Source organism: Heptranchias perlo, chromosome 22, assembly GCF_035084215.1.
Source record: "Heptranchias perlo isolate sHepPer1 chromosome 22, sHepPer1.hap1, whole genome shotgun sequence".
Classification (NCBI taxonomy): Eukaryota; Metazoa; Chordata; class Chondrichthyes; order Hexanchiformes; family Hexanchidae; genus Heptranchias; species Heptranchias perlo.
Window position 1 is genome coordinate 7,857,405 of NC_090346.1, and position 20,953 is coordinate 7,878,357.

The 20,953-nt window shown below is 43.9% G+C and overlaps 1 protein-coding gene across 1 annotated transcript in view; it reads left to right on the forward strand.

Annotated features, from left to right (window-relative positions):
* Positions 1–13,130: 13,130 nt before the first annotated feature.
* Positions 13,131–20,953, forward strand: part of LOC137340449 (actin-related protein 2/3 complex subunit 1B-A-like) — a 39,109-nt gene continuing 31,286 nt past the window's right edge. The window contains exons 1-2 of the mRNA XM_068002888.1: positions 13,131–13,276; positions 19,265–19,344. Coding sequence (XP_067858989.1) covers positions 19,281–19,344 — 64 coding nt within the window. The 5' untranslated portion in view covers positions 13,131–13,276; positions 19,265–19,280. The remainder of the gene's footprint in view (positions 13,277–19,264; positions 19,345–20,953) is intronic.

A 20,953-nucleotide genomic window follows, 5' to 3' on the forward strand; every position in this document is an offset into this window, starting at 1 on the left:
CATGCCTCTTTATTGTCCATTTAAATTTTGCAAACGTGATAAGTTGCAGAAAAAGCGAACTAAGAGTTGTGCTCATTTCCAGAGAATGATCTACAGATGCAGGTTAAAGGCGATGAATATTATAGGGACAGAGTGCAATGTATTTTAATGCAAGGTATTTCTCTCTTCTCCCAACTTTTTGTCTGTAACAGTCTCTTATGACCAACTGGTGGCTATCCTCCTTGGGGTAGAACTGCTCAAACATGACATGGTGATGGAAGATGGGAACCGAGTCAATCTTCTGTGGCAGATTCGCTAATCCGATATCTAAGCCAGGCAGATCCGCGGTACTCCAAGGCACAGTAGGTGATTGACCTGTCAGCTGGCTTGTTATTGGGACCCGGATGGCTAGACATGTCACTGGGAGTTGGTATTCTTCCACTAAGCGTCAGATACCCTTAAGCTAGTGCCCTAATGGAGGTCTCAATCCTGACTTGAAAAACAGCAGGCAGCTTTCCAGTGCTCCATGTTGGCAAGCTGCTTGGTTTTAGATGGTTAAACTCTAGCAGTAGCCTTCACAAGTTTGGGATTCCCTAACTTGTGCCTAAGCTTTGCTGAACTTGCACTAGTTGGGTGTGTCCCTACAGGACAAGAGTGTGCATTCCATATCAAGCACACAGAAGTGCTACGGTGTAGATTTTTTAGTAGCTGGGTTTGGAGACTCGTAAGTATGGTGATGGGTTTCCGCTCTTGTCAGACGCTGGGCTGGCCAAAGCAAAAGAAAACCTATTTGGAAAATTCATTAACTGTAGCGCTGTAGTATATTCCCAAAGAAATCCAGTGCTTTAGATCAGACCAAATCATTTTGGAGTTATCTACTCTAATTCCAGTTTCCCTGCTTTCCCCCTTCCCCCTGCCCTTTTAATAGTGAAAGTGTGAATCAAAATATTTTTTTGTTTCTAGATGCTGATGGGGAGCTGACGTTCATTCCCCAGCCCATTACCAGCTTATTGAAAGTTCCCTCTATAGGACTCATCTCCTTTAAATACTTGAAGCAGATTTGATGAGTCTCCTTCAAAATGACTAAATGTTACATTTTGGTAACGGTATGCAAAACGAATGAACAGAACTGCTTTGGTACATTGAAGTGCAAGTTCAAGGTGCATATCTTGTGATTCTGCTGTATTCCATAAATCCATTTATTGTATTTAACCTTTATAAAGTTGTAGCTTCATAACCTCAAGTTTAGTTCTTGTCCCAGACACCCATTTGAAGCTCTAGACTGATTAGCCTGGCTGTCTTTCTCCCCTCCTGATGTGCCTCTTAAGTGTTCCACTCTTTTTGGCTGTATGTAGTGTTCTCTCATGTAATGAGAAAGATTCAGGAAATGGTATGGAGCTCTGTGGTAAGATTACATCAGAGTCTGGGTGTGATTGGAGACTGATTATAACCGTGCCTCCCAGCAACATTCTCTGAACACATTTGCAAGATGTATAAATATGCTATTTGTCCAGTGAGCTTTACATCCTGTATAGGCTATTTTTTTTCAGCCGCAGTCACCAGCGAGCAGTGGCTATGCTGCCCATCCAATTGGATGAATGAACCCAAAAACATTCTAGTTTTTAAAACACTGGTAATACAACTTGCAATCTGTACTACTGGTAAATGATGGTGTTCCATTATTATAACAAGAGATGCTTAAATATGAATCCCACGCTGTTAAGAATGAGACCATTTTTTAAATGATTGTGTCCCTCCCAAAACTGTTCAATCAGTAGGGAGATTTAGCATATGCACTTGGACATTCAGTGGGGAACTACAATACAGAATTCAGTGAGAAACCTCCATGGACTGACAATCCATGATCTAAAATGAATTATGAAAGTCTTTATGAATGGCCAGTGCTCCACAGGTCCTCATCAGATAGCTGCGATTGAGGAGTATGACAAAGGCTTTTGGGTGCTTAAAACTCAAATTAAGAATCATCTTTCTAGAAATGCATAGCCATGATTTTAAAAATCATGTTTGACCGTTTGATTAGGACAAGGAGACATACTAGTAAAAAGTAACTTTAGGTTGGACATCAGGAGCTTATTCATGCTGAGAGTGATCAATGCTTGGAAGAGATATAGATGCAGAGTAATGGAGGTGATAATCCTGGAATCATTTAAGAAACAATTAGATGCAGTAAGATGGGGAGTGTCAGGTTCTGGATGGGCCGAGTGGACTTCCTCATCCTTAAGTATTTTGGGGCTGAAGAATTACTTTTCACTGGCTCTCTTGACCCAAAAGAAAACATATCAAAACAAACTTTTAACTTTGTGACTTGATTTATAAAGATGATAAAATATTTCCCATATTTCACCATATGGGGAACATTGACATAGGGATTTACAATGGTAACCTATAAATCCCTAACAAGAGTGTGACCAAAAAAGTACATTCCCTACATAAGTTTTTTGTAAAATATATTAAAATATTTTAGTATTAACTGCTGAAAGCTTCCAAACTATTGCTGCTAAGTCACAGAAACTTCAGAAAGGAGGTCTTTGACCCATCATATCTTTCAGTGCTACTCTTTCCCCCCTCCCCCCACTGAAGTTACTTTCCCAAATTTAATTTCTCTGCTCTTTCCCGTAACATTTAATTTTTTAAGTGTTTATCTAATTCTTTGTAAAAATGCTTTGGTAGCCACTTACGGTGGAACATTCCATATTATAACTGCATTAAAAAATCATTCTAACTTCCACTTATGTTTCTGGTACTAATGCCTCCTTACTGATTCCCCAGCCATTTTTTTTTTAACTATTTACCCCCTCAAACCCATAGTTTTGAATATTTATATTAAATTCTGTATGACCTTCCTGCTCCATTGAATATCAATCCTAACTCTCTCTGACTATATCATCCCTGGTATTATCAGTGTATCCACACGGTACCTTTTTCATGAATCTGCTATCCTTTCTATAATAGGATCAAACTATGCCAATGGTTATTATGATCTGGGATGTATTATGATCTAGAATGCACTGCCTGAAAGGGTGATGGAAGCAGATTCAACACTAACTTTCAAAAGGGAATTGGATATATACTTGAAAAGGAAAAATTTGCAGGGCTATGGGGAAAGAGCAGGGGGAGTGGGACTAATTGCATAGTTCTTTCATAGAGACAGCACAGGCATGATGGGCCGAATGGCATCCTTCTGTGCTGTAAGATTCTATAGTTTTAACCAATACCTTGTATATATTTTATCATCACCACATTGCTATTGTGTATATAAAATACAGAATTCCATCTGCCTTTTTAAAGCTTTTTCCATCTGCATTCTTTTAAAGATCTGGGTATCTGCCCCCTGCCCCCCAATCTATGTACCCTAAATCCTTTGAGAAATTTTCTGTTTTGGTATGTCAGCTTTTGAGAGTTTTGCCTATTCGGCCTAGAAAAGATTTGGGGATTAATTTGTCCTATGATTGTAAGTTAAATTTGGTTCACATGAGGTTAACTCCCAGGAACTCTCGAGCCAACTGAGGAATATCTATTAGGTCCATTAGCTAGAATACCAGATAAAGTAGTTAACAGGATTATATTTCTTGCATACCAGATTAGTTTGAGATCATTAGGATCGTCCATCACCTAGAGATATTTGCACTGTAATGAGCACGACAGGAAGACTAACTGAACAGGAGAGGTGCTTCTTCTGAAGTTACAATTTTGATTGGCAGCAAAATAAGCCAATCCTTGATACAGAACTGAGGGAGGGGCAAAGGCTAAGATTTTGTCTGTGTGTTGCAAAAAGACAGCCTGCAGCAAATTTGGGTGGAACAGTGGGAGAGGCAAGAGTCTTGCTTTCTCTCCTGCCAGAGACAGACTGTGAGAGACTCAAGGTTAAGGCATGAACAAAGCCCTGTAATAGGAATGGTTAGGGCTAGTCAGCGGGACTACAGTCAGTTCGATCTATATCAAGGGCAAAGTTTGTGTAATTTATTATCTTCAATGTTACAATGTGCAATTGGAAATAGGTAAATCTCACTGTGATATCTGTTCATTCATATAAAATATGCTAGGTTATTTTACAGTTGGCCTCATCTCACTGGAGTGCTCATCAGTCCACCTTCAAAAAGGTAGGAGAAACACGTGGCACCACGTGTGAGAACACGTTACCCAGTCCATACAATGAGGAGTCTTACTGTTATGGTCCTTGAATTAAGTTATAATTTAACTAGATATATGGTAGTAAAGGTACCTTGCAGATTGTTGGGGGTAGCAAAGTCCATGTACCGAAGTGGTCAGTTACACTGACCCTGAGAGAATATCTAGTGCAGACCTGAAATTTTTAAGGGTATATTTATATAGATACGGAGTATTTCTATTTTCTTTTTCCAAAACTATTACTTTACATTTCTGTATGTTGAACTGCATTTGCTACTTAACCTGTCAACTCCCCTAAACAGTTTGTCTTCCTATAGTCTCCTGCAATCTTTCTTACAGTTTGCCTGCCCTCTAATTTGGGATTATGAGAATTTTAGTATTTCTTCTATGCTCATATCCATATGGAGAACTAGAGGTCCCAACACACTGTGGGGCATGCCACTAGTTACACTTAGAAAATCTCACAAATGTCCATTTATTGTTATTCTCTCTTCTGCCCTACAGCCTTCCCTCTAACCATACTACCTTTAATACAGTGAGTCTTAATTTTCATAACAATTTTTATGTGTGGCACTCTATTTTTAAAGTTCCAAATACACCATATAGGCATTCCCCTCCAACCACACACCACTAATTTCCTTGAAGAATTCAATTAAATTTGTTAAGCACAGCCTGCATTTTATTGTTTTGCTGATGCCACAGATATTTGCAGCATAGGAGGAGGCCATTTGGCCCATTGTGTCTGCAACTTCTTTGCTACAGAAATCTCCCATATCTACTTTTCCCTTGAAAGATGTAAAGATCTCTGCCTCAACTATTCCCTGTGGCAAAACATTCCATGCTCTAATACCGCTCTGTGTAAAATAAATTTATTGTAACCTCTCTCTCCACTCTCTTAGTGACAACTTCGAATTACAATTTAACATGCACAATACACACATTATTCTACGTGTGTAAAACAAAACCAGTTCTTTTTAAGCTGTTCAATTTTATTTGTCTATCAAGACTATCCAAATAAAAAAGTTCACATTACATATTAACTTCTGCAAGGTTACCTAATCGTGTACAGTACTTTTGAAAAGTTAGTTAGCACAGCAGCGTTACACTGCATGAGAGCCACTAATTATTTGTGTGTAGCAAAGGAGAAAAGTATTCAAAAGATTTTATTCTAAATTATTCAGTTGTCAGGACTGAACACATGGATGTGGATAATGTCATAGAAAAAAAACAGACTAGAAGAGTATAAGAAAAGATTAGCAGCCAACATAAAGGGTATTAGCAAACACTTTTGGAAGCAAAAGAGTAATCAGAGAACGGGTGAGGCCACTAAGGAATAAAGGAGACAATCTTATAGTAGAGAATAAATGAATGATGGAGATGTTTAACAATATTTTGCCTCTATTCACAAAGGGGAGTGAAAGAACAACAGAAGTACCATAGAAGGATGCTGAACAGCAAATGAAAAATGTGAAAAAGATCTCAAAAGGGCTATGACATTCATAATAAATCACCAGGCCTAGTTGGTCTGCATTCTGGAATATTTAAGGAGGTTAGTGACAAAATAGCAGAGGTACTAACTAATTTTTCAAGTTCTTTGAAAACATGAATTACACCAATGAACTGGAGGGTGCTAGATGTTACACCCCTATTTTATAAAGGAGAAAGGGATAATCTAGGTAACTATTGAGCAGTTAGTCGGTAGAGATAGTATTAATAAACACTTAAAATTGTGAAAAGTTCGGTAGGGTGATTAGAGAAAGACTATTTCCTCTGGTTGGGGAGTCAGTGACAAAGGGTTATCAATTTAAAGACAAATCGGAATATTTTCTAATGGCCAGAGACTAGGAACTGTAGAGGAGCTAAGGGTTTTGAATGTCTAGGTACACAAATCACTAAAACTAATGCACAGATACAAAAAGTAATCAAAAAGGTTAATGGAATGTTGGCCTTTATCTCAAGGGGTGTGGAATACAATGTGATGCTTCAGTTGTACAGGCCCTTGGTCAGACCCCATCTGGAGTATTGCATTCACTTTTGGGCACCTAACCTCAAGGGCAGATTCACCAGAATGATACTAGAGGATTAAAGGGTTAAATTATGAGGACAGGTTGCATAAACTTGGCTTGTATTTCCTTGAGTTTAAAAGATTGAAGGGTAATCTAACCGAGGTCTTAAAATTGTAACAGTATTTGATAAGGTAGATGCAGAGAAGCTAATTCCTGTGTCTGGCGAATCTAGAACAAAGTGGTACAGTCATAAAATTAGAGCTAGGCTATGCAAGAGTGAAATCAGGAAGCACTTCTTCACACAAAGGGTAGATGCAGTTTGGTACTCTCTTCCCCCAAAAGGTTTTGGATGCTGAGTCAATTGAAATTTTTAAGACTGAGATCGACAGATCTTTGTTAGGTAAGGGTATCAAGGGATATGGATCAAAGGTGGGTAAATGGATTGGAGGTACAGATCAGCCACCATCTAATTGAATGCATAAACAGGCTTGAGGGGCTGAATGGCCTACTCCTGTTCCTATGGTATCACCCGAACAATGCCAATAACTTTTGTGATGGCACTTTTTCTTGAATCCCATTAAGTGTGCACAAAGGGGAAAAAATAAATTCTCTGATGCTGGTGGAGCTCTCGTTCTCCTCACCCCCATCCCTAAAAATGATTAAAAATGCATGGATGAGAAATAAAGGTAATTAAATTAGACTTATGTTTATATAGCATCCGATCACATTGGACCATCTTACTTTCTGAAGTGGCTATTATATAGGAAACATTTGGTCCTTAAATTTCATAGGCTGAATGAGGCCTTTCCAGCCAGGGTTTTGGTGCAATTGCAGAATCAGACTACAAATGGACATTATGTATATTTATTTAGAAATGCTGATTTTCCCATTGAATCGGCATTTTTTAAAAATGTAATCTTGCTGCAAGTGACAGTTTATGTCATCATTTGTGTAGATGCAAACTGCAAAAAATTATAGTTCCCAGCCTTACCTAGAGTTCTGGCAACTTTTATTACCTTTCCCCCTCTATAGTTAATGACCTCCCCCAGCCCATTTTCATTAATTGTATAGGATATAACTAAATACAAACAAACCTCAGACACCTGTAATCCTCAAGACAGATGAAGTGTGAACAAACCTTCCACTTGACCCCTGACAGGTAGGAATCAGTTTTCTGGGATCTTCTACAGGAACCTGTATTCCACACTTCCCACAACATCCCTTGCAAGTTTCTGTAACACATGAGAAATTGTAATTTCTTACACTGGGCCGATCTTGCTCAAAAATACAGCTCTTAATTTCCAAATGAATCGGACCTATATAAGTACTAAATAGAAAATCAGAAATAGAAATCTTCAAAAGAACCAGAGGGGAGATGAGGAGAATTTCTTTTACGCAGCGAGTTGGTATGATCTGGACTGTACTGCCTGAAAAGGCGATGGAAGCAGATTCAGTAATAACTTTCAAAAGGGAATTCGATAAATACTTGAAGAGGAAAAATTTTCAGGGCTATGGGGAAAGGACGAGGGAGTGGGACTAGTTGAATAGCTCTTTTAAAGAGCCAGCATAAGCACGATAGGCCGAATGGCCTCCTTCTGTGCGGATACAGTACAGAAGGAAGCCATTTAGCCCCACATGCCAGTTCTTTAAAAGAGCTATCCAATTAGTCCCACTCCCCTGCTCTTTCCCCATAGACCTGCAATTTTTTCCACTTCGAGTAATTATCCAATTCAATTCTATGATCCCATTTATTTTTTAAATGCCAAGACTGAAAACGGAAACCAGCAGAAAAATCAATCAGCTCCTGAAAAAAAAAATTCAGATTAAATTTCAGGTATGGCTTTTCAGAACTCTGCAAACGAGCCCAACCGTGGACAACCCCAGTAACTACGGCAACTGGAACGTCTCACTAAAGCTGCACACCTTCCACCAAAGCATCACTGTTTCAGATGCTCTGTGGAATGACCTTTCCAATAGGATGCAAAACATCTGAGAATACAGGAAGCCCTTGGATTTGCTCCAAGGTACGGATTAAAGGTAACATCTCCTCAGAATTCAGTTTCTCGCCAGTGATTTTGATTCTGCTTCGGCCATGCGTTTGGATGAAATCCAGGTATTGGCCTGGAGTTTAAACCAAGGATTTTGTCACGGGTCGACGCAAAAGCCTGAGTATCCAAAAATTCTCTTGTGACTCTTCCAGGGATGCCTCATGAGTGCAGCCATTGCTACATATCTAAAGGTCTAAAGCTTTTCATTTTCTTCTCAAAATCCAAATGTGTGATCTTCAAAAGAATTCTCGTTGAACTATGCACGCACAAAAGATTCTAAAGCCATTTTGCAATGTGGGGTTTTCAACTTTTGTTGGCTTTTAAATGCAGTCTTTATAAGCCCACAAGATAGTTACTATCTCTTTTAAGACTATGATCCATTCAGGAGGGACAGAGCCGGGGGTGGGGGGCGCCACTTATGTGGATTGTCACATTTAACTCTTCCATGGTTTTTTTTTGTCACTCCCCATTTCGCTACATCTTTATAGGAAATACTGTGAAGACCTTGGCAGCAGAAAGGGTTGTGCAATTTGAACTACAAAAACAATCTCGCACTGTGTTCTGAGATGAAGAGCAAACACCCCAGTGACATTCCTGAAGTATAACCAAGTATAACATGAAACATATGTGTCTGTGTTTCGACAGAGGAATGTGAACCACAGGGTGTAGGCAGGTTTCAAAACTCAGCAGAACACTACTGTACTGAACCTTGACCACAGCCTAGACAGCTAGTAATTCAAGGTAGCCATCACTCCAAATTCCTAAACTCTTCCCTGGACTCTTTTTTTTATTCTTCCCTATACTCTCCAGACAAGTGGGGCTTTTGTTTATTACGTGATTATTAATATTAACTAATCTCTAAACCATTTTAGCTGTACAGCCTTTAGTTTAGGAGGCCACATGGAAGAAATTTTGACTTATTGAGTGAAATAGGGTAATAGGAGCACAGGCTTGTGCTTTCCCGCCGTAGTTTCTTAAACTTGTCTGGATAAGAGAGTTAAAGTCACAGAGGGGGCACTTTGCATCTTCACACCACCCTATTCACGCTGAAAAACGGGGTTGTAGCTAGACAAAAATTGACGGGCGGTGCGATTGGACAGTGGTGCGAACGGGCAGGTGGTGTGAGTGGACATGTGGTGCGAACGGGCATGTGGTGTGATCGGGCGGGCGGTGCGATCGGGCGGGCGGTGCGATCGGGCGGGCGGTGCGATCGGGCGGGCGGTGCGATCGGGCGGGCGGTGCGATCGGGCGGGCGGTGCGATCGGGCGGGCGGTGCGATCGGGCGGGCGGTGCGATCGGGCGGGCGGTGCGATCGGGCGGGCGGTGCGATCGGGCGGGCGGTGCGATCGGGCGGGCGGTGCGATCGGGCGGGCGGTGCGATCGGGCGGGCGGTGCGATCGGGCGGGCGGTGCGATCGGGCGGGCGGTGCGATCGGGCGGTGTGATCGGGCGGGCGGTGTGATCGGGCGGGCGGTGTGATCGGGCGGTGTGATCGGGCGGGCGGTGTGATCGGGCGGTGTGATCGGGCGGGCGGTGTGATCGGGCGGTGTGATCGGGCGGGCGGTGTGATCGGGCGGGCGGTGTGATCGGGCGGGCGGTGTGATCGGGCGGGCGGTGTGATCGGGCGGGCGGTGTGATCGGGCGGGCGGTGTGATCGGGCGGGCGGTGTGATCGGGCGGGCGGTGTGATCGGGCGGGCGGTGTGATCGGGCGGGCGGTGTGATCGGGACAGGCGGTGTGATCGGGACATGTGGTGTGATCGGGACATGTGGTGTGATCGGGCGGGCGGTGTGATCGGGGCGGGCGGTGCGATGGGGCCGGCGGTGCGATCGGGCGGGCGGTGCGATCGGGCGGGCGGTGCGATCGGGCGGGCGGTGCGATGGGGCGGGCGGTGCGATGGGGCGGGCGGTGCGATGGGGCGGGCGGTGCGATGGGGCGGGCGGTGCGATGGGGCGGGCGGTGCGACGGGGCGGGCGGTGCGACGGGGCGGGCGGTGCGACGGGGCGGGCGGTGCGACGGGGCGGGCGGTGCGACGGGGCGGGCGGTGCGACCGGGCGGGCGGTGCGACCGGTCGGGCGGTGCGATCGGGCGGGCGGTGCGATCGGGCGGGCGGTGCGATCGGGCGGGCGGTGCGATCGGGCGGGCGGTGTGATCGGGCGGGCGGTGTGATCGGGCGGTGTGAGTGGACATGTGGTGTGATCGGGCGGTGTGATCGGGCAGGCGGTGTGATCGGGCGGTGTGATCGGGCGGGCGGTGTGATCGGGCGGGCGGTGTGATCGGGCGGGCGGTGTGATCGGGCGGGCGGTGTGATCGGGCAGGCGGTGTGATCGGGCAGGTGGTGTGATCGGGCCGTGTGATCGGGCAGGTGGTGTGATCGGGCAAGTGGTGTGATCGGGCAGGTGGTGTGATCGGGACAGGCGGTGTGATCGGGACATGTGGTGTGATCGGGCGGGCGGTGTGATCGGGGCGGGCGGTGTGATCGGGGCGGGCGGTGCGATGGGGCGGGCGGTGCGATCGGGCGGGCGGTGCGATGGGGCGGGCGGTGCGATGGGGCGGGCGGTGCGATGGGGCGGGCGGTGCGATGGGGCGGGCGGTGCGATGGGGCGGGCGGTGCGATGGGGCGGGCGGTGCGATGGGGCGGGCGGTGCGATCGGGCGGGCGGTGCGATGGGGCGGGCGGTGCGATCGGGCGGTGCGAACGGGCGGGCGGTGGGATGGGACGGGCGGTGCGATCGGACGGGCGGTGCGATCGGACGGGCGGTGCGATCGGACGGGCGGTGCGATCGGGCGGGCGGTGCGATCGGGCGGGCGGTGCGATCGGGCGGGCGGTGCGATCGGGCGGGCGGTGCGATCGGGCGGTGCGATCGGGCGGGCGGTGCGATCGGGCGGGCGGTGCGATCGGGCGGGCGGTGTGATGGGATGGGCGATGTGATCAATCGCACCTTCACTGCAGCTGAAACCCACATTCATTGCTTCGTGGTTTGACATCTCACTAGCATCCCGAGCTCTACCGTACATAATTTCCAATTCATTCAAAATGTTGCCATTCGTATGCTATCCTCCACAACTGTCCTCGCTGACTTCCATTGGTTCCCCATCTCCAAAGGACATTGACTATAAAATCCTTGTTCTCATTTTCAAATCCCTCCACAGCCTTTGTCCCACCTCTGCAATCTTATTCAGCCATAAATCCCAGCATACACCCTGAAGTCTACTGACGACTGAGCACCCTCTCCCCCCCCCCACCACCCCCCATCCCCTCTCCACTCCAGCATCTGTAGCACAGCTCTCAGCCACTGCACTCTGGATCTCTCTTCTGAAACCCCTCCACCTGGCCAACTCTCTCCCCATCTTCAAAATACATCTTCAACTGCACCTTCAGTTGCCTCCTATAACTTCTCTCCAGTTTCCTGCTTGGACTGCTCTGATCTCCTGTAACGTTCCTTTTGGACATTCGTGACGTGAAAGTTACTGTGTGTCATGTGACAGCTTTGAAAATGAGAAGTTGCAGATTAAAGACCTCACTAAATGTCCTCTGCAGCTTTGAGATTGTGTGAATGTTTTTTAATCACCTAACATTCAGATTTTCTTTTCAATATTCTCTCTTTTTCTACAAGAAAAGAAAGTCTTGCATTTATATAGCGCCTTTCACGACCTCAGGACATCCCAAAGCACATTACAACCAATGAAGTACTTTTGAAGTGTAATCATTGTTGTAATGTAGGAAACTCAGCAGCCAATTTGCACACAGCAAGGTCCCACAAACAACAATGTGATAATCTCTTTTAGCGATGTTGGTTGAGGGATAAATATTGGCCAAGGCCCCAGGAGAACTCCCTTGCCCTTCTTTGAAATAGCGCAGTGGGATCTTTTACGTCCACCTCAGTTTAACATCTCATCCGAAAGACGGCACCTCTGACAGTGCAGCACTCCCTCAGCACTGCCCTGGAGTGTCAGCTTAGATTTTGTGTCTGGAGTGGAACTTGAACCCACAACCTTCCGCCACAGAGGCAAGATGTAATCTATGTAATTCTCTGAGAGTGCTACCAACTGAGCCATGGCTGACAATAGGGGAAGCACCTACAGTCTTCAAGTTTGTTGCCCAGTGAGCATTGACAGAATTGGGCCATGCAGGGCATTACAGTTGAGCCCATTCCTCTCCTCAACCAACAACTGCCCATTCACTTTTAAGAAGGGATCACTGGATAACACTCAGGACTGAGAACTCTTACTCCCCCCCCGCCCCCATCCCCACTCCTCCCTAGTCCAGAGACAGTGAAGCACTCCACCCGTGCCTGATTGAGATCAGCGAACTAAGCACAGACCATGGATTAGATTTGCCTCCTGATGCATATACCCGAGTACAAACCAACTGGTGCATCTACCCAGGGAACCTCACTCCTTCTGTGTGAATGGCCTCCCTCTGTGCTGTATGATTCTATAGAAAGAAGGGGAGTGGGACTAATTGGCTAGTTCTTTCAAAGAGCCGGCATAGGCACGATGGGCTGAATGGCCTCCCTCTGTGCTGTAAGATTATATGAATCTATGGAAAGAGCAGGGGAGCGGGACTAATTGGATAGCTCTTTCAAAGAGCAGGCACATGCATGATGGGCCGAATGGCCTCCTTCTAGTGCTGTGAGATTCTACGGAACAGCAGAAATATATAGTACCAAAAGGACTTTTAAGATTCACGGTATTCGCTAAATAATAGCAGAATCTTATTTCCATTTTAGTTTGGCTCAAAAATGTGGTCCACAGAGGGTTAATCAGTTTGCTACAGCTGGTCTCCAGCCCAAGTCTCCTAAGAGTGGCTATTGCCATTGTTTGAAGCAGGGAGGGTGGGAGGGTGGACTCGCATAACCCTGTGCTGCAGTTAGAGCACTTTGTGAAGGCAGCTGTTGAAAGAGTCAGCCGCCCACATCAGGAAGTGGTCGGATCTCTCTGAGAGGAAGGGGAAGTAGGAGAAGGTTCTCAGTCAATCAGGCTCTCAGCCCTTTTTTTCCCTCTAACTGCACTGGCGTTCATGTTGACGGAACAGAGTCCATGAGCTGAAGCAACAACTTCCCAAAAAAATTATAAAACTTCCATTGTTTGCAGGTAAGTTCAATATTTCGGACCTTTCCTTTTAGAAAAAGGGTCTTGTTTTTGTAAAAGTTTCTTTCAGTGAAGCCTTTTGGTACTGACTGATAGGGCTGAGCTTGTAATGGGTGTTTTTAACTGTTTAAACTAAAGCTGTAATTTGTCCTGAGAAACCACCCCAAATTATCTCAGTGGAAGCAACATCTTGTCCACTGTGTCTGGGAAAACAGTATATCATGAGGGAGAATATAGCCAATTTATAGGAGCTCTCTGTATGGTTAGTATTATAGGAATCAGATCAGAAGGGAGGCAGCACTTTAATTTAATATCTCCTCCATAATGTGTCACTTCAAACAGCATAGTGTCCCGTAGCAACCCTAGAATTCTAAGGCGGGCCAAAAAACTTCAATCCTCCGATCCAGAGGAGAAACTATTTTTTTTATTTGTTCTGTTCAATATGCTGCTCTCAAGCACCTGAGAAATATGTATATATCTTAACTGTTTGTGTGCTGAAGGAAATATCAGCTCTAGCTGCCAATTTGTGTGTTTAAGTAATGCAGTGAAATCTTCCATGATTGTGTAATTTTACCTTAGAATATTTACGGTTGCAGTCATTTTATTTAAACTCATCTTTTGGACGATGGAAATCGGAGTTTTAGTACACTGTAGGTTCCTATTTGCTCTAGCATAGAGCATTAGGAAAGGATGATTAACCAGCACTGTGAACCTGGATAGGATTTCTTTGGAAAATGTGGTGTAAGATTGGAGTGATGAAGGAGTAAGGAGTGATGTATTGCTACAGGATGTTATAGAAATGGCTGCTGTGGTCAGCAGTGGGTTGTGTAAGTGGAAAGTATTAGTCAGTGAAGGAACCTTCTGTTCCCGCTGTCTGTTTCTGTTCAACATTTTATATATGCTACAGTATAACATTTGGATTTACATTACACCATTTGCAAATTACTCGACTGGAATCCAGACAAACAGCTACAAGTTGAAGTAACTATTTAACTGATTCCAAAGTATAACCTTGTCAGCCTTAGGCCTTGGCTCACTTGGTAGCACTCTTGCCTCTGAATCAGAAGGTTGTGCGTTCAGGTCCCATTCCAGAAACCTGAGCACAAAATCTAGGCTGACACTCCAGTCCAGTACTAAGGGTGGTGCTGCACTGTCAGAGGTGCAGTCTTTCATATGATATGTTAAACCAAGGACCTGGCTGCCCTTTCAGGTGGATATAAAAGATCCCGTGGAACTATTTCAAAGAAGAACAGGGGAGTTCTCCCTGGTTTTCTGACCAATATTTATCCCTCAACTAACATCACTAAAACAGACAATCTGATCATTATCACATTGCTGTTTGTGGGAGCTTGCTGTGCGCAAATTGGTTCAACGGTGATTACACTTCAAAAGTACTTCATTAGCTGTAGTGTGATTTGGGATATCCTGAGGTCAAAAAATGGTGGAAATATGCAGCAGGCTGATCTGCATCTGAAAGGGAAAGATGAGTTAAAGCTTCTGGTGCAATCCGTCAGAACACACAGTTGTCCTGATTCAGATCACACTCAAGATATTAAATAGTCTTTCTCCTTCAGACCCTGATTGGCCTGCTGTGCATTTCTAGCATTTACTAGTTTTATTTCAGAATTTGCAGCATTCAAGGTTTACTTCAGACATCATTACCAGTAGTGGTCCTCTAAGGTCTATCCTGGCTTGTAGGTTCTGGTATTACTGGCAGGTTGTTTGGGTGCCCACCATTAGAGGCTCTTACAGGTGCATTATTGGTAAGAAACACGTAGCTGGGTGAGTTTCCACCCACTGTCTTCCTTACACAAAACTTCAGCATCTGCGTTCTGTGCATCTGTGGGCAATGGGTACACAGTCAGTCAGTCCAGCTGTAATTCTGATGTTCCTGATGTCACGAGCCTAGATCCAGCATTGCCATTCGTCTATTGACAATAAAAAGTCTAATGGTTAACGAGTGCAATCAGTTAATTGAGACGCAAGTCTGGGCATCATCTAATTCTGATGGGAATTATTTTTAGCTCCCTAAGGACATTGACATCTGATGTTTTGAGGAGACAGATTTAAACAATACTGTAACCTGTCGCAATGATCTGATCATTACTTCCAGCCATAATTTAAAAAAACAAAATCTGTTTTTCTAGACTTTCTTTCCAAGCAGATACTACAATGGGAAATCAAATCTCAACTTATCTTCAATAGTTATTTGTGTCTGAGTTTCGGAGGCTGTAGTCTTTCCCTGCTTCCCATGCTCACTTTCCTTGTTAGGACGGTGAAAGGTCCCATCAACATGCCTATCAACACTCTCAATGTTCTTCCTTGTCCACCATTCCAAGTAATGCTTAAAAGTGCTGTGAGAGGCCCTCGGAGCCACTCTGCGAGATAGTTTCTCCCCTTTCCCCTAAGCTAATGGATACATCTCAGTTCATAGGGACAAGCCAGAGTGTGTATCTTTTTAATTCATTCTTGGGACAGAGGCTTCACTAGCAGGGCCAGCATTTAATGCCCATCCCCAGTTGCCCCTTGAAAAGGTGGTGGTGAGCCACTTTCTTGAACCACTCCAGTCTGTGTGGTGAAGGTGCTCCCACATTGTTGTTAGGTAGGGAGTTCCAGGATTTAGACCCAGCGACAATGAAGGAACAACGATAAATGTCCAAGTCAGGATGATGTGTGACTTGGAGGGGAACTTAGAGGTGATGGCGTTCCCATGTACCTTCTGCCCTTGTCCTTCTAGGTGGTGGAGATCATGGGTTTTAAAGGAAGTAGGTGAGCACATTGCAGATGCCCTAACTATAATCTTTCAAAGTTCTCTAGATTCAGGAACTGGCCCTCTAGATTGGAAAATTGCACATGTCACTCTGCTTTTTAAGAAAGGAAACCGGGGAATTATAGACCAGTTAGCCTAACATCTGTTGTAGGGAAAATGCTGGAGTCTATAATTAAAGATAGGGTGACTGAACACCTCAAGAATTTTCAGTTAATCAGAGAGAGCCAGCATGGATTTGTAAAAGGTAGGTCGTGCCTGACAAACTTGATTGAATTTTTTGAAGAGAGAACTAAAGTAGTGGACAGGGGAATGTCAATGGATGTTATTTATATGGACTTCCAGAAGGCATTTGAAAAGGTCCCACATAAGAGAGTGTTAGCTAAGATAGAAGCCCATGGAATCAAGGGAAAAGTACGGACTTGGTTAGGAAATTGGCTGAGCGAAAGGTGACAGAGAGTAGGGATAATGGGTAAGTACTCACATTGGCAGGATGTGACTAGTGAAGTCCCACAGGGATCTGTCTTGAGGCCTCAATTATTCACAATATTTATTAACGACTTAGATGAAGGCATAGAAAGTATCATATCTAAGTTTGCCGATGACACAAAGATTGGTGGTATTGTAAGCAGTGTAGATGAAAACATAAAATTACAAAGCGATATTGATAGATTAGGTGAATGGGCAAAACTACGGCAAATGGAATTCAGTGTAGACAAATGTGAGGTCATCCACTTTGGATCAAAAAAGGATAGAACAGGGTACTTTCTAAATGGTAAAAAGTTAAAAACAGTAGATGTCCAAAGGGACCTAGGGATTCAAGTACATAGATCATTGAAGTGTCATGAACAAGTGCAGAAAATAATCAATAAGGCTAATGGAATGCTGGCCTTCATATCTAGAGGACTAGAGTACAAGGGGGCAGAAGTTATGCTGCAGCTATACAAAATCCTGGTTAGACCGCACCTGGAGTACTGTGAGCAGCTCTGGGCACCGCACCTTCGGAAGGACATATTGGCCTTGGAGGGAGTGCAGCGTAGGTTTACTAGAATGATACCCGGAGTTCAAGGGTTAAGTTACGAGGAGAGATTACACAAATTGGGGTTGTATTCTTTGTAGTTTAGAAGGTTAAGGGGTGATCTGATCGAAGTTTATAAGATATTAAGGGGAACAGATAGGGTGGATAGGAAGAAACTATTTCCGCTGGTTGGGGATTTTAGGAGTAGGGGGCACAGTCTAAAAATTAGAGCCAGACCTTTCAGGAGTGAGATTAGAAAACATTTCTACACACAAAGGGTGGTAGGAGTTTGGAACTCCCTTCCGCAAACGGCAATTGATACTAGCTCAATTGCTAAATTTAAATCGGAGATAGATAGCTTTTTGGCAACCAAAGGTATTAAGGGATATGGGCCAAAGGCAGGTATATGGAGTTAGATCACAGATCAGCCATGATCTTATCAAATGGCGGAGCAGGCAAGAGGGGCTGAAGGGCCTACTCCTGTTCCTATGTTCCTATATTCCTATGGGTTTGGGAGGTTCTATCGAAGAAGCCTTGGAATTCAAGACTGGAATTCTAACTCAAACCTTCAGTCAACCATCCAACACTGTTGAAGCCATCAAGATAGCTGCTACATCTTATTTCTTAATTAAAAGTTATGCTATTAACACAGAGCAATATTTGATTCCATTTCTGCAAGTTGTGCACTGATGTAGTTCAATGTGTAGGGTCCATCCCATTGTTTACATAAAACTTTTTTGTTTAATGAGAAAAATGAGGAATTTGGCTTATATTGGTCATGTACAGCTGGCATCAAAGAACTGGCCTACAGTCTCTGTTGGAGAGAAGTAATAATGTGGAATGTGTTTGTTTCTCTGATATCGGTTAGATATTTTGAATCCAAACCAACTGAGCTTTTAGTTCCCATACCGTCAGCCCAACCTGTTCCAGAGGGTGGAATGGCTTCTAAAATAATACCAAGTATTGTAAAGTGAGATCATTTTACGGTACAGAATTTAGGGATAACCCAATGACTTGGCATGTTTCTTCAGTGAATAGCTGAGCCATACAGGCTGTGATGGTTCCGAGATTCAAGTTAAGTGATCTCAGCTATAATCGGCTGCAGTGCTGCTGGGTTAGGGAGGGGGAAATCAGTCAGTAACCCCATTCCGGATCAGTATCCAGTAACCTCTTATATTGGGTGTGGAAAGGATCAAACTCATGGTTGAATACTCGCTGTTGAGGCTCTCACATGAAGAATGGGCATTTGGGCATAAGAGGACATTCCTTGGACCATACCCTCACAAGAAGTCAAAGTCTTGTGAAGGGAGAAAAATGGTGAGAAAAATATACAATATATATATATGTATACATATATATATATATATTTGCAGGGCTATGGGGCAAGAGCAGGGAAGTGGGTCTAATTTGATGGCTCTTTCAAAGAGCTGGCATAAGCACAATAGGACCTTCTGCCCTGTATGATTCTATATAAAAGTTAAAGTGAAATGTTAATATTCAGTGCGTTATTCATCTATCCATGCAAACTAACTATGAATATTAATAATTGGTATCGATGAAAAGCCTAATGCAGCTTCTAAAATAAAAGTACATTTTTCAGGATAGCTCCTGTTGGCGGTGAGACTAATACAGGGTACAACTGCAAATACAGAGGTAATGGTTAGGTTGACAGGTGCAGTAGCACAGCAGCTCAGATGCTACATAAAGGTCGAAGATGGTTGTTCAGGTGCGATACCACAAGATCGGAAGTGTTATTCACATTGCAGCAGTGGGTTCACCTTGAATTCATCATCCAAAGACACGATGAGCTCTCTTGGGTTCACTGCCTTGTGGAGAGTCACACATGGCCCATCGGAATCATGGATTGAAGGCATCACAGGCGGAGGAGTGGGTACCCATTTAGGAGTCACGGAAGGTGGGGGAAGAAGTAGAACAACCAGGAGTAAATGTTGATTTAAAAAAGTCACATATTTGTAACCAAAAGCTTCTGAAAAATGTCTGAGACACATCTTTGGGTGTGTAGCAAATGGAATGTACACTTTTGTGTTTTGTAAGCTGGATATAAATGTATGTTATCTAAAGCTATGAAAAGCCCATCAATGCACACCACAGTTGTTACAATAACCAATGCTTTCATGCCGCTCTGTGTCTGTGTCTGTATCAGTGCATGGCTCCAGTCACTGCTAATTCCCTCCATCTGCTTTAGTTCCAGAAGAACAGCCATGTCCTACCACAGCTTCCTGCTCGAACCAATCAGCTGTCACGCCTGGAATAAAGACAGGACCCGTGAGTATTTGATATACAAATGAGCACAGATCGTGCATCAGTTCTGGCTCACCAGAAATAAAGTAATTGTAAACAAATGGTGTTCAGCTCAACTAATAACCAACTTCAATGATTTTAACAGCAATTGCACATCTCCAGAATGCAATAGACTCATGTCCAATACAATTTTTGGGTTTCCACAGAAAGGATTTGGAAAAAGTGTAATGTTTAAATGTGTTGTAAAAGCATGGTGTATTCACACATGTTGAAAAAGAGGTAGGTAGTTGGAATAGGCAGGTAGTTGAAATGTTAATGAATTCAGCTTTAATGTTGTTTCCCCATACACTGTAAATAATAAGAAATATGTTAGCTTACTCCAGCAACTGATAAACACGTCACACCCATTGTGTGGGATCCCTTTTGGCTGCAAACAAAAGGAGATAAATAGAGAGACAGAGACACAGGCAAACAGTTGGGGTTTTTTTTAACACACAATCTTGCAAAGAAGGTCAGGTCCAGCAAAGACTGCAAAGTCAGTCAGGTTTTGAACAGAAAGCTGCAAGGGCAAGCTTTGGCCAGGCTCAGAAAGAGAATACAGGAGGTTAGTTAGGAGTTCTTTTGTTTAAGTGAAGGAAGACGATGCACCGATGTGGTGTTACATAGTGTATTCGATATTTTGTATTGTCACGCAGAAACAAGCTGCATTGATTGAACTAAGTGAGTCTGATTATAATGGTTGGTCCATAATTTCGCATGTTGTGAAATAAAACAGCTTAACAATTTCATGCCTGGCTTGGGCTTACCAAGTGTTTTCTCAGTCTGCCTTTGGAAAGATTGAAGATGTTCATGAGCGAAAGACACTAATATCTAATTCACTATTGTTATACCCAGGAGTTACACTATCATACAGTTAGATGTTGGGCACTATGGGCACGTCCCCTAACATAAGACATTCAGACCACTTACGGGAGTTGCTAGCACTACAATACCCAAGGAAATAGCTAAGGCAAGAACCTAAACTTATAACAGTAGGTCTTAATGTAACTTGTCTCCTTAGGCAGAGCAAATGTATAACTTAGATCCGTTGTCACTAGATCTGTTCCCTTCGTATGTTGAGCATAAGATAGCTCTTGATCCCAGCATATCCATTGTAGGCTGTTTGATCACTCTATTTGAAAAATAGAGCTTATTGGCTACATGTTGTACACCCCAACGTAACTGAGAACAGTAATGACTAATCAAAGATACCATCATGAAATTGTAACTGACTAGTCAATTCAAGCGCCTTGAAATTGGTGAGTCAGATACTGTAGTGCAGCAGCTTGCAACATTTTCAAAAGCCTGCTCTGTTCAATTACTAGAGACTATTTGACAAGTCCTAACAAAAAGAGCCTTATGGAGGAAGCCAATATAATTCACAGACCTAGGAATGTATGCGTTTAGCTAAAATTCATTGGAACAGCCTGTGCAGTGATGTAAAATCCAGATGGGCAAAACACAAGAGAAGGATTACAGGGCTTCAGTGAATCAAATGCACACGGATTAAGGATCACTTTGGCACTCAGTGCTAAACTGGATTTTTAGTCTTTGTCCCCTGTTTGTATCCTCATACTGTACTTTCTGTTAGTCC